Consider the following 14,673-nt stretch of genomic DNA (forward strand, 5'->3'; position numbering starts at 1 on the left):
TTCGCATAATTCAACCCTCCTGCAAATGGAAAACCCCTTCCCAAGCGGGGGAAAAAGCGGGAACAACAACAGCAAACAAAACCTAACTGGCCGAAACGGAGCGCCAGATAATTTCCCACTCAGCGCCACGTACGTTCGGCTGGGCCGCTTATTACGGGAAGGTGGGGGGGGGGGGGGGTTGGGGTTGGGATGCGAGATATTATTCCATTCCGGACCATCCGGCTGGACTCCCGGCGTTCGGCCGAAGCCATCGGAGACCAGCGGCGCATGCTGTGCAGTCAGTCGTAAGCCAACCGTCAAACAACTCGCACACGCACGCATCGGTTTCGGCGTGCGCCACTCGGGTTGAAGAAGCGAAGCGTGCGGTTGGGAGTGGTAAGGACACGAGTTCCACCGAAATTTCGTTCGATTTCGTCGTGCGTCGCACCGTTGCATAATCCCAGGCAGGCGATGGCCGGCGCGGGAACCGGTCTTGGGCTCGAATCTCGCGTCTCCACCGGGAGAGAGATCCAAGCAAGCGAGTGAACTCGGAAGAAAGTGGAAGTGTGGTGTCCGACAAAAAAAACGAAAAGCGAAAAAACGTCACAAAATGCACATCGAAGCCACCTAGGACAGCGGTGCGATGCATGAACGCCGGTGAAACTTGCCAAACAGGTCTGTTAAGCCTCGCGAAAACAGAAATTAAAGTCACCGAAAACTGCCAACCACTGCCCTTAATGTGTTTTAGTGTGTGCGCGTGTGTGGGATGTGCTGTTGATTGGTTTATGCCACAAGAAACAAAACGGACTGAACGTAAAATCGATCAAACCGTTAATCAGGAAGTTGTGCAAAGATTTGTCGAAAGAGAGTGAAACCTGTCAGTTGCATCAGGATGCGTTTGTTGCTGCTCGGAACGCTACTTCTCGGTGCGTGTGTTGTGAGTGGGCTGCAAGGCACTCCCTCCGGTTCTTCCTTGACCGTACGCAATGTTCTCCCCGCCGCCCGGCTCATGTTCCCGCTGGAAATCAGCGTGCCGGACCTCATCAATGGCGTGCTGTCGGCGTTCCGCTACTTCTGGACCCGATTCCAGTGGCTGTTCGGTATCAGCGACACCGAGATCATTGGTGCCAAAGACCCTCCCACCGCCCTGCACCACGTGGTGACACCCTCGCCCGCGCTCAAAGCCGTTCCGCTGGCACCCGACGCCGTCGTCTGCTCGCCCATCAGCACCGTGTCCGTCGAGGTGGACGACCCGGTCCGCCATCCTTATCTGCACAAGCCGAAGGTGATCCGGCGGAAGCGGCGCAAGAAGCGCAGGAGGAAGCGCATCGAGGAGGCCGCCATCGACTGGGACATGGTGGCCCTGGAAGCCTGGACGCTGCTCTAATCCCCTTCCCCCCTTCACCCACCCATCCCATCTACCTCATCATACCCATCATCTGTTCCCCCCCCCCCCCCCCCCCCCCCCCAGTTTCCCTGGAAAAGCAACACAAAAACCAAACGTGACTGAATTAGCTCGATAAGTGACAAAAGGCAGGGAAAATAAATTACCATACTTAAAAACCGACCAAACTTGTCTTATCCAAAAATCCACCCTTTTTCCCCCTTTTAAAAGGTTTTCTCTTTCCTCCCGTCTGTTGTGTATGTGTGTGTGTGTGTGTTCTGCTGTTCTATCCCAACTCGAAACCCATCAACGCATCAATTCGTTATGCATGTGGCCCAATTTGTCGGTTGCTCCGTTTTTCGGCGTCTGCATTTCGCGCCATTGTTAGGCGTGAGAAATGGTGCTAACGACGGTTGTATACGGCACGCATTGTCATAGGCCGCTGTCCATTTTCCGGATCCGACGGAGAAGATTAGTGACACGGTGTTTTCTGATGCATTATTCATGCTCTGTTTGCGTTGAGAAGTTTATTCGGTTCGGAACATTGAGATTAGTGATGAGTCTTACGATTCTTTTCACGGATCGACCCGGAATCGAGTCCGTCCCTAGAAGAATCGATTCCGACCCGTAGGTGCAACGAGTTCGGATCGACCCGAACCAACGGGTCGAACTCGCATATGGGCAGCTGCACCTACTGGTCGACCCGGAATCGTTGCACCTACGGGTCGACCCGAACCAAAGGTTCGAACTCGCATATGGGCAGCTGCACCTATTGGTCGACCCGAACTCGTTGCACCTACGGGTTGACCCGCACCAACGGGTCGAACTCGCATATGGGCAGCTGCACCTACTGGTCGACCCGGAGTCGTTGCACCTACGGGTCGACCCGAACTCGTTGCACCTACGGGTCGACCCGAACCAACGGGTCGAACTCGCATATGGGCAGCTGCACCTACCGGTCGACCCGAACTCGTTGCACCCACGGGTCGACCCGGAGTCGTTGGAATCGAGAGTTCGACCCGGAGCGCTCCGGGTCGGTTACGGATCGCTCCGACCCGATAGGTTCGGGTCGACCCGCTCCTCACTATTGCAAACCTGTCAACATGGTAGGTGTCTCCACTAGTTACATTCAGCAGATTGCTGAACGTTACGGATGTATTGCCAATTGCATAACTTGAGGGGTATTTGAATTTTTCAACGGATTGTAGAAAAACGATTTGATAAAAGCAAACAGATTTGTTTCAAACATAATTTCCTTCCGAAAGCGTTGGTAAAAAAAAGGAATATTCAGAAAACAACATCGAGTTTTACGTTTTTATTCTGTTTATTTGCTTTACTGTCACATATCGTTCCAGAGTTAAAATGTAAACGGATTATGTCTTATACGTACAACGTAAACCTTCAAACCGAACTCCTTCTAGTCTATTGCCAATCAAAAAACCGATTAAAAAGCGATGGCCCACCTCCTCATGAAGGCCTCCTTTCTCTCTCTATCTTCCTTTGTCCATTTTGTCTGCCATTTATCATTTTCCAATCACAGCTTTTTGCGCTTACATACGTGGCGTCGTCGAATCAGTGGGAATTTTTTAAGGTTTTTGCGAGAACAGATTTAACGGTTGCAACGCGAAGTAGGAGTAATTGGTAATGGCCACCCTGCAGCTCGTGTTTGAGTAGTCTGTCTAGAATAATTCGCGCTGTCTTCCTCGCTTCCTTAAGGGCTAGAGTTAAATAAGAGTAACCGGTTTTAGTACATACAATGTGCATGCAAATCGGGGGATAGCTGGTAAAGGCGCCTTAGCGCCCCGCTTAGCGACTAGTTTAAGGATTAAAAAGAGAGTAGTTATTACAATAAGAATACTATCATAAATCAGTAGAATCCGCCGAGTGTGCCTTCGCGCCGAGTGTGCTTCCGTTCGCGGTATGAAAGTGTCACCTCGTAAGCGTGTGTACTCTAAACGTTACAGGGAATAAGTGGAATAGTTGTCGATGCTGTGGGAAAAAGAAACCACACCAGCAGCGCTTAGCGGCGCGCAATGTTTCGCCGGAACTTCTGGTACAGCATCTCCATCGTGCGGAACTCGGGCTCGTAGATGTCCGGCAGCTCCTGGTCGAGTGCGTGACAGTAGACCATCGTGACGGTGGCCGCGCCGTACAGCTTCTGCTCGTAGTCCATCAGCTGCTTGACGAAGGACACGTTCGGCCGGATCTGCGGCCGCTTGGCCTTGATGTGGTTGTAGGCGTCCTTGAGGGTCATACGATGGTACCGCATCAGGTAGGCGAGGCAGATGGTGGCCGATCGGCTGATTCCGGCCACACAGTGCACCAGGGTAACGCCACCAGCATTGGACTCCTTCGGAAAGACGGAGACAACGGAATCGTTTGGTTAGTTTCTCATCGAAGCAATTTAAAAAAAAAGTCTATTACCTTCTCGATCATGTCCGCCACCTCATCGAAGTAGCGCTCCAGGTTCGCCTCCCGGTTGTCCTTCACCGGAATCCGCAGATAACGTGTGTCCTCCGCTGGCAGCGGCGTATCGGTCAACTCCGTAACGCCCGTCACGTTGATAACGAACGTCACGCCGAGCTGCTGCATCATGGCGACCGACGCTGCACTTCCGCCGCACAGATAGAGATTCTTAAGCAGCTTCGAAACGCCACTGATCGGGGAAAACCTACGGACAAGGAAAAGAGAACGCCGTTGAGTATCGTACGGTTCACGAATCGCTAGTTAAAGAACCCGCTTGTTGTTTATTATTGAACCCAACGTCTTTATGATCCACAGCCACATTCACTCACGATCATTGGCGACCTAAATATCCATCCATTAACCACCGTTCTCATTCGTTTCCTTGACCAGCATCAATGCGGAATGCAGCTCATGAGTTCGTCCCAAATGGAAAACAGTCCGCGGGCCGAAAATCCAACGTCGTGTCCAGGTCGAACTGTTTACGCTTTGTTTATGGCACAAATATAAATCACATCTGGGCGAGGAAACACACTACTCCCAGCAAACCCTTTCCCACTTCCCGCCACTTACAAATCTGAGACGCAGATGGGTTTGTTTTTTTGCCCCCACTTTCCATTTTCCACCAGCTTGGGACAGCGGACGCGGTCGCGGACGACGAATGGAATTTTTAGGTCGATGAGTAACAAACGGACCGTTTGAAACGCCACATACTGGCAGCGGATCCCGTGCGGAAAAAGGGCGAACAGTGATGGTTTGGCACAAGGTTGCCGTTCGAGGGAGGTAAGGGTGAGGGCAGGGTACGCCAGGGAGGACTTTGCATACCGAAACGCTGAAAAGTGAAGCGTGACACGACAGCGCACGCGAACGTTCTCTGCGTCTCTCGCCTCACGTCGGAACGCGATCGGATGAAAAATCGCTCACATGACTCGACTGGAAAAGGGAGGGCCAAAGGGGGCGAGGTGAGGGTTTAGGTGGAGGGAGAGAGCACGTGCGATTGGATGGGGGGTTTGGCACAACCCGCGCTCATTCCCTTCAACGCGCAGCTGGTGAGCAGCTTCGTGTTGCACTTTTTCGCACCAACACAGAGGGCCGCGGTTGGTTGTGGATTTGATGCCAATTTTTCACATCCTCCCAACTACCCTCCACTTTTCCCAGGCTTTTCCCACCACCCTCTTGCTGTCTCCCATCCGTCACGCTGATGCACTTGAGTTGACGACGCAAATTTCTCTCAAACAAACAATCATCGTATGCCAAATCTCGTTTTTTGTGAAGCCAATTTTCCTTTTTTCCTTCGTCAACTTCAAACGGTCAACACACGGTGGGCCGTCGTGCATTGTTGTTTTTAACGCAAATGCACAAAACATCTGATCCCGTCGGCTGAGTAAACGCAGGATGAGTCAGAGACGTTGCTTTAACTGCATCCACCTTCGTCGTGGTCAGCTGTAGCGAACGATCTTTAAACCAAAATCACGAAGACGCTCCTTCACTTTGAGAATAATCAACCGTTGCCGGTTTGAGATGGGGCCGACTTTTGGCGACTTGTTGCTTGCCAGCGGGATCAACCATGATCCGCATAATGATCGTGTGACATTTCTCTTCTGAAAGCGGAATTAAAATCTTAATTGCGGTGATCATGTGTTTCGTGCCAATCGCTGTCCAAGTCGAAAGAGTTTATTCTTGAGTACGTGTTAAGATCAATACATTTCGTTTTTAATTACCTCAGTTTTACATATAATCACATCGTTCTCTACTTTTGCTTGTAACTTTCAGACATGACAAAATTATTGAGACCAATTAAAATTTGTTAAAAAGAAGTACATTTCCAGGTGGAAACTACAAGATTAAATATTTATAGAGGTTGTTGGTGATTTGGTGAAGAACATCGAAATGTTTCTATTCAAAATAAAGTAAAAGTATATTCTAAATATGAATAAAAAGAGCAAGAATGCTTGCACATGCAAAATGGACGGAATAGAATGGATATGCATCTTCAAAACAAAAATGTTTGAAAGATGATAATATTTTGAAAAAAATTATGTAATGTTATGTCTTTGTTGTTAAATTTAATGTATTTTTATATTATTTTTCAATAAAGTGAACGATTTTCATATGTCTTTATTTTAATGGCATCAAACATAAAACGACTTGTTTCAAGTACTCACAAAACTTTCGCAGATTGATTTGTCATCAAGGCTGTTGCTAATGATCGTTCTCTTGGCTAACGGTCTTTGAACAGACGCCTTTGAATAAACCAAAAATATACGAAACCGTCCTTCCACGTGGCGCAAACAAATGGTTTTCGGCGACAACTTTCAAAGGATTCACCCCGCGTCGGAATGCAACCACCCTCTAATCTTCTTGAAGCTCACACAAATCCCACGTCGGCCATAAATTCCTATTACATAAATTCGAAGCGACCACAAATCGGTCGACGTTTAAATCATACAACCTCCCCCGTACCTCCTACCTTTCCGTCTCTTCGTCCTGTGAAACATTTCGGTCGTGCACCGCCCCCCCTTCCCCAAAGAACCAACGCTGAAACACTCATCCGTGCGGCCGGTTTATTTTTACCGTTCGCGACAATTTTACTTTTACCTTGAATTTTCACTGCCTTTCGGCGCACCCACCCCCTTTTTCTGCGTTTTTTTTTTGTCTCATTTTGTCCGCATACCGCAGAAACCACAGATCGACCCCAGATGCTCACCAAACAGCATCGTTCGATCCCAAACTGACGAACTTTCCAACGCTTTAGGATTTGGCTTTGCTTCCTTGCGCACTGCAACGTGCCTTCGTTTGAGTGATTCGTCGGGACCTGAGCTGTTCGCTCTCATGCCGGTGGCGTTTTCCGCCTGTCGAGAAACGGTCGTGAAGGTTTTCCGCGTCGTGGCGTCTCCGACATGGCGTCTCCTTTTTGATGCAATCAGCCGGATGCGTGCGCTGTCGGAATGCGTTCTTGTGCGCGAAAATAGGGATGAGGGACGGAAAAGAATCCCACCAGAAAGGGAAGAGTGGGGTTCGTTTGGTCAACGATTTTTCCACACCGAGAACACGTTGTGTGTGATCAGCATCATGGCACTTTTCCGGCGCCATTCCAGATGTCAGCTCGCGGCCCGTTTGACACGTTCACAAATATGATTTAAATCCGCCGTCTGGCAGTCAAAACGGCGGGCCACAAGCGAGGCGGAAAGGGGGAGGATGGGGCTGTGAAGGTCAAGAATTTTTCACAACCAGCCTCCCACAAGGACAATGGCCTCGGACGGAGGAATGTCCGTTGACCGTGACGCCGGTCGAACGGAACCGTTTTTCGTTCCGTCGAAAATTCACTTCCTTCTTCGAGCGGCACAAGCCCTCGGCCATGCGCACTGGCCAGCAGCGCCAGGATGGCAACAAACTTTTCCTCGATTTCATCACTTTCGCAGACCAACAAAAACCCCCAAACAACACCAAATACTCACGTCCGACACGGGCGATGCAGGCTCGAGCCGACCAGGACGCCATCGGGTGGATTTTCATGACGCTCCAGCAGGGCCTGAATTTGATTGCTCGCTTTCCCATCGAGCGGTGGCGCCGGCGGTGGCTTTCCAGCGTCGTCGTCGTCACCATTGGTGGCCATCAGCTCAATCGGTTTGCCTACAACCGGCACGGGAGCCGGCTCGGGCAGCTGGCCGGTCAGCAGCTCCGCATGATTCACACTGTTTATGTTTATTTCTTTCATCGCGAAAAGCGTCACTAAAACGGTTTGCTCAAGAGTTTCGGGAAAACTGGTCCACAAGCACGGCAAAAGTACTGTTTGTCTTGCTGGTTCAACACCGAACTTGAAAGGTCACTTTTCTGCCCCCTTCACCACTTCTAGAGTTCAACTGACATTAATCACTCACGCGTGCTTTTCCGACGATCCTTTTCCGGTGACCAATCCTTAAACTGATTTCACCCCAAACGAACGTGTCTCTCGAACGTTCGGTAAGTCGCCTCTTAAATCGGTACTCGGTGCCTTTAAACTGTCTCACTGTCCGCGTCCAAGCAGCGTTGCACTCTCGAGAGCTCGAAGTTTTCGCGTACAATTTCGCCAGAAGGTGGGAAAACACTGAGCCGTAAAGCGACGGCACGGCGCGCGAATATGCCCGCAGTCGGCTTTTCCGAGTGGGAGTTTTTTCACCCGCTCCGGTAGAGGTTGGTGGGTGCTGGGTGAGTGGTGAGAAAATTCCTTACACGAGTGAGACGGCTTTAGCTCGGATGGTGATGTATTTACTGCGGGGGAAAAAAAGGGAGCTCACATGTCTTGGAAAACAAGAGCACCGAAGGAAAATGCCTTCGCCTCGCTCGCTCACCGATGGTGGTTTTTCCTTTCCCACCCACTGTTTGTTGTCAGCGAGGAAAGGAATTTCGGTTTCGGACCGAGCGGAGTGAAACGTCCTGTATGTCGTTCTCGCTCACTGTTTGCGTTTTAAGTGAGTTTGCCCGCTGACTCAACGCTCACGGCACAAGTTGGTGGCGGAATTATGTACTAAATGATGATAAATTAACATGCGGAGGAATTCCGAATGAACTTGGTGACAAGTCGATCGGGAAGAGTTGTTTTTCGGGATGAAAGAAATAAACTGAAGTTTTCCTATTGCAAAAGGCTCCACTTGTTTGTGAGACGTAATTTCGAACTCTCATCAGATCAGATGAAAATGAGAACACTCAATCTTCGCGCGCGCTTCGCGAGTGGGAGCCAAGGAAAGGATACACATTCTTCAAATTGTTTGCCTTCCCGTGATTTGTTTTTCCTTCTCGCACCGGGCGCAGAAAACAAAAGCCAGCCGTAATTTGGGCACATTTTCCTTTCGTACACTAACGCCTTCTCTTCGGTGAGTTCGTTTTTCTTCTCCTGCCTCACTCGCGTTCGTTCTTTCTCTCTTTCTTTCACTCTCTCTCTCAGCTTCCCTCCCATTTCTGACACGCTCCCCTTGGCGAACCGTTGGCATGCGAGAAACTGAAGCGATTGACTATTTTTAAAACCGGGAGTTCGGAGTGGGTTCGCGTGCGGCGTTTTGTTGGCGTCCCTAGCGACGGTCGCTCGGACGGACGGGAGGCAAAAGCCGCCGGACTTTAGACATCAATACATCGCAACATCATCGGCTGACATCGGCCCGGCAACGTCGAACGCGCGGAGGGCGAAGGCGAATCAAAATGCAAGAATGTTGGCGGACCCTCGATTCGATTTCGGTGAATGGGGGCGAACGCCGCGGCTCTGAAGAGTCAGAAATTGGGGTTAAAAATGCAACACATCGATACCGCGCTGGGGAAGATGCACTTCGCGAAAGCGGTTGAAGTCTCGTAGAAGAACCGATTCATCGGCCGCAATGGAATGTGGATTGCTGCTGGCCGTTGATTGACGATGGTAACTGAAGTTATTTTCTTATTTCGTTTGTTAATCATAAAGACTTGTGTTGTTATGAATAAACGCTTAATGAATAAAGTAATGTATTTATTAGCCTGCATTTTTTTCAAGAAATAAAATAAACCTGTTTGCCGCCAAAAACACTGTGAACATTTAAACACTTTCCACTGCCCAATTTCAATCGCGGTGATGGTAGGTATTTTTTTAAAACAAACAAAAGCCAAATATACAACTGAATTTATTTACCAAACATCCACCTCATTGTAAGCCCATCATTCACACATTTTTCCACCCACATAGCTGCATATATTGCTCAGTGGCTGTTGCTCTCCTACCTTAATGCACTTTCAATTTATATTATTTGCCTTTTTCCCCATATTTTTGTTTGAAACCTTCCTCCGGCACATGAATCACAACAGCTGAGAAGTGTAACGGCGGTTCGTTCGGCACGAAAAATGCATTAACACTCACGGGCAGCCGTAAATCTTTCGCTTCGAGAGATGCAAACAAATGGTTGATTTCTTTTTTCTTCTCCCATTTCTCTAGCGTCCGAAAGTGAAAGTCGATTATCGGTTCCTTTCTTGTTATTGCTTTTCCATTTTTCTTTTCATTTTACAACAGGATGTTCTTTGTTCCCCCCCCCCCCCCCCCCACGCTGCCGTCCGGTTTGAGTTTATCCGATACAAAAATACAAACCTTTTACGACGCGCCCCAAAAGCACGCGATCGAAACCGTTTCGGGTGACAATGTTCAGCCCCTTTCAAACGCGTTTGAAATTGTTTTGAGATCAGCAATCATTCGGCTTTCCTTTGAACGTTGGGCCATCCTTTATGCACCAGAGTGATCGTAAATCTTAAAAAGCAACATTCAAACGGGATCGTTGTGCAAGTTACTTTTGATACGATGCAATTTGGAAGCATAAAATGTTGGTTGGAATGCAAGCAGAAAAACACATTCTTTTCAGTCGCATTCTGCTGTCAAGTTGTCCACTCCGCGGGGGCGTCTCGCCATTGCATTGGTCAACTTTTTTCAATATTTTCTACGGTCAACGATCAACGAGAGCGTTGTATGGACTTTTATTTTATTTCGTTTACGTAGAAATTCTTTTTCGGTATCTTCAACCCTTTATCAAGTGTTTTCCGAGTCAACGAACGGATGAGTATGTCGGCCATCTGCTCGGTTTTCGTCTGTTTACGTCTTGTGGTGCATTTTATTTGGTCTGATGGGTTTTTATTTTTCAAGTTCAAAAATGCATACAACTGTTGAGTGGCTGAATTCGTATCGTTAGAAGAGTATAATACGTTTTGTTTTGATGGAAACTGTTTTGCTACATTCATTTTGTTTGTTTACCTAGTGTAAAAAATCATCCTAGGGAACAAAAACAACCCTCTCCAATTCTACGACGCATGCAGGCGTCAATTCTGCGAAAACTTTCCCTACACTTGACCCGGTGTTCACTTCCGCTAAGCCTGTTAATTGTCGCAAACAACACACTCATTTTATTGCGTCAGCAATTAACAACTTCCTCTTTTTCTCTAAACATCGCCCTCCTCCCACTCGCGGCGCTGGCGTACGGCTTAATAGTATATGGTCCGCTCGTGAAAGAGTATCTACACCACAAAACATGGCACAATTTATTTATTAACCTTGATCTAACCAGATCGAAAGAGTTGCGGTGTGGCTTAGCGCACGTTGGGATAGAACTTTCTTTCGGTTTATTTTAGCTGTTGATTGTTTTTTTCATGCTCCCTCGAACCTCGTAAGCCATTTTCGCATGCCGCCGATCGTGCTTTGTTTGTTTGTTTAAAAAAAGATTGTCTGAGCGCAAAAAAGGCGACATCCGCAGTTCAAAAATAAACGCAACACAGCCGATCGGCTCGAGCCAACGGAAGGCAACGAGGAAAGACCAAAAAGGAAGGTGGTGGTGTAGAGCGAATGAGAGATAAGACTGACCACATCCGCTTTTCGGGGACTCTAAGAATACCGGGCCGGGCCACGCCGAGATGGTGGGAGGGTAGGTGAGCGGGTAGTTAGCCGCTTTAAATTATCCCGCTCTATATTTAGTACCTGTCAGAAATAAATGGTTCCTTCGGCCATTTACATAATGGATTCGGGAGGACCATAAAGGACCGAAAAAAACGCGTTTTCCCCTCAAAACGATCGCCACCCGGAATGACCTGCTAAAGAATCGCCATTTTCCGGCGCGATCGCATTCAGCACGCGAATTCTGACCAACCAGATCGGTTTTTTCCCGCTCCCAAAGTGAGTGACGGATGAGTGCTAGAATCTTTCAAGTCGTGCAAAACCGCCGATCGTTGTGCTTTGCGTCCTTCTAATAATATCAAGGCCCGACGAGGGACCGACGAAGACATGACATGACGCCGATAACGACCCGACGCGTCCTGAACTCTGACACGACGCATCGTTTCGGGCACGCTCCGATGGTGACGAACCGAAACGGTATACGATTCAATTGGCGCTCGACTGCTCCCTCCTTGCAACACAGATAGTTGGTGGAAGTGATAGAGAAGGTTACATTGACTGCTATAATTTATCGACATATTTATAGCCCTCTTTGGAGATTAATCTTTGACGAGGTTTAATTTCTCCTAAGCCAGGGGCCGGCACAGGAGATGAAAAAGAACCCGGAACCGCGAGAAACCTTAAACGATGATTTAAATTTATACTCTTTTTGATGGACTGTCAATTTTCTAATCCAATGATTGTAACGTATTACAATTAATAATTAATGTTGATGAATTCTTATTTTCGATGAATTTAGTTCTTTCTCAATTTTGAACTGTTTGTTCGTTGTACAAATTGTTTAAATTAGTCTCTATTACTCTCCTGGTAGTAGTAATAATAGTAGTAGTATGATTTATTGCGTAGAACACATGGTAGAATAGTTGTGGCAATAGGTAAGATACTAATGGGTTTGACCTTCATCTTTTTACATTACTGTTGAAGGTTCTTAACTTGGCAGACTTTATGTTGAACTAGCTTGACGCCCCGGCGTTGCTCGGTGACGAAGGGATTGAGAAAAGAATTATGGTTTGAACTATTACTTGAAAGATATGTTTGAATGTTTGATCAATTCATCAATTTCCCTGTAATGTATAAACCTTAGGGTAACTATGTTGGATACACCTTGATATTTTTTTACATGCTTGTTTTGTTTGTGTTAGTAAAACTGAGATTAAATTGTAAAATTTAGATGATTTTATCAAAAAATAGAGATCAAACAAACCTTCCACAACATCTGCAGTACCTTAACTTAATGTGTGAAAAGTTTCAGAAGCGACAGTTCAGTATTGGTCGAGTTTTTAGTGTACAAAGAACTCCATACATAAAAAAAGCTAAAATATGTAGTAGATTCCGAGTCGTCAAAGTCGTTAGGTTGGAGTGAGAAAATTTTTAATTTGAAACCCCACCTCAGGACAATAATATCTGCATAATTTATAAGCGAATTGAATTAATTGAATAAAACCTAATCGGTCTAATTTGTAATCAAATTGCGAATATTACGTTTGATTGTTTTGAATGTTGTCCTCAACTTTGCTCTTGCTTGACCAACATTATTCTACTGAAAATAACTATTTTACTCCTATTGTTTTACTACGGAATACTTGTATTGCCGTACTCTCAGGAATTAAAATAATTTAGCTGCAAGATGTTTTAAATTTTCGGAGTGGTGTCAAAATTTGCATAGTTCGAATTTATGATACGATGTTTTAGAACAATCAAAACTAAAAATGTGATGCAAAAAGTCTAATATAAAAAAGGAGAAAACTGTCTGCTATTGAATATCTCGTTCAATAGTTCCAACGTGCGTTTTTAGGACAAACAAGTGAGACATCGTGAACAAGATTTAAAATATGTTTTGTTTTTGTATGTTATACTACTATTTTCTTACCAACCGGATAGAACTAGATGGCGTCCTAAGCCATTCCACACCTCCAGCCTCTAATTTTTAATAGCATTCCACTCCCCCCCCCTCCCAACCACCAACTTTTCGTTTAATAAATTCCTTTTGAGTGGAAAATATTGTGACTGTTACACACTCCATACACAGTGCTGTTTACCCGCGACCTAACGTGTTGTCTCAACGCGCGGTTCTGCAACATTCCGATGGAATTTTAATGTGAAGAAACTCTGCCACCCCAAAATAGATCTTAATCGTAAGAGAGAGAGCGGGCGGGCGGGCGAGTGGGCAAGAACGCAACACACCCGCCCAATTGCCGTGCTTCACGGACAGTTTGACCGTTACGGATCGTGCGTCTCGATTGCGTCGGGCCGTCGGTGTGCGGACAACAAATGAGGAAATCTTAAAAGTCGCTCAGGTTCGCGGGGGATTTTCACCTTTTAAAAAATATTTTTATTAGCCGACAGTGGCTTCGGTGATGATGCTGTTGATGCTGTTGATGATGATGCCGTCCGGTACGAGTTACATTCGATTGCGACGCAACCAGCGGGACACGCTTCTGCCAGTTGCCCTAACGAAGGTGGTGATGGAGCCGCCTGGTCGCTCGTGGAATGTGCGGAATGCGGTCAGCGAGGAAGTGAGTGGAAACGTGCGCAGGGCCATTTCCACCGATAGGCGGTGAGCGAAAGGAAATGTCGCCGCAGAAATAATTTGTTGTTTCCGTGAGCTCGCATCCATCGAACGAATAGAATTCCGTCGTGGCGGGAGTGAATCACCGGGCACCTCCATCGTCGATGAGCGAGGAACATTTTTATGAATGAAACCCTACACCACGCCGATGGATCATTCAATGGTTTACGAACGGGCGAAAAATAATAATGACATGTTTCTTTCCATCTGTTGCCTCCCATGTCGGCTATAAACTTCAAGTGTGTTCAAACGAAGAACGCAACACACAATCACAGTGTTAGATAATGCTGGTATCAGATTCATCATCTCAACACAAAAACCTCTCCATAATGAGCTCATCTCCCGGCTCCCAAAGCCGTCATATCAGAACGACGAATCCTTCAAAAACCGAAACGCTTCCAAACGTGCACTCGTCGTTACAGAACCATTAATAAGACGGCCAGCTCTTACGCCATCACGGCCAACCTGGAACGCGCGCGCAGCCGAGCAACTTATTGCTTCTGTTTACATCTCAAGTAACCCTCGCGCGGGCCAAAGAACTTTCTCGCTCGCGGTCACTCGGGTGGCGCCAGGGGTGGTTATAAATTACTGTCCGCCCGCCCGGCCCCGGAATGTGCGTCCAGGACGGGGCCCGCGGGGTGGCAAGGACGACCCACACACATACGAAGATGGAGCTTGTTTTCCCCTAGTTTTCGTTGCTTACGATCCTGCCAACAAGACGGTCCGGGTTTTGAGTGTCAATTAATCTAGATGAAATGGAAGACGAATGGTATTTTTCATTGCCTCAGTTTGAGGGCAGCGCGTGAACGGTGGGCGGAACGTGTCGGCCATAGGGGACGCTTCTTTTTT

General features: G+C 47.4%; 1 protein-coding gene across 1 annotated transcript; it reads right to left on the bottom strand.

Moving 5' to 3' along the window:
- Positions 1 to 3,383: 3,383 nt before the first annotated feature.
- On the bottom strand, positions 3,384 to 7,544 carry LOC131282125 (dual specificity protein phosphatase 18-like). The gene is made up of 3 exons (XM_058311520.1): positions 7,285 to 7,544; positions 3,788 to 4,034; positions 3,384 to 3,713 (listed from the first exon to the last, which is right to left on the bottom strand). The coding sequence occupies exons 1-3, from the start codon at positions 7,542 to 7,544 to the stop codon at positions 3,384 to 3,386; spliced, it is 837 nt and encodes a 278-aa protein (XP_058167503.1).
- Positions 7,545 to 14,673: the final 7,129 nt, after the last annotated feature.

The sequence above is a fragment of the Anopheles ziemanni genome, chromosome 2, assembly GCF_943734765.1.
Source record: "Anopheles ziemanni chromosome 2, idAnoZiCoDA_A2_x.2, whole genome shotgun sequence".
NCBI classification, from domain to species: Eukaryota; Metazoa; Arthropoda; class Insecta; order Diptera; family Culicidae; genus Anopheles; species Anopheles ziemanni.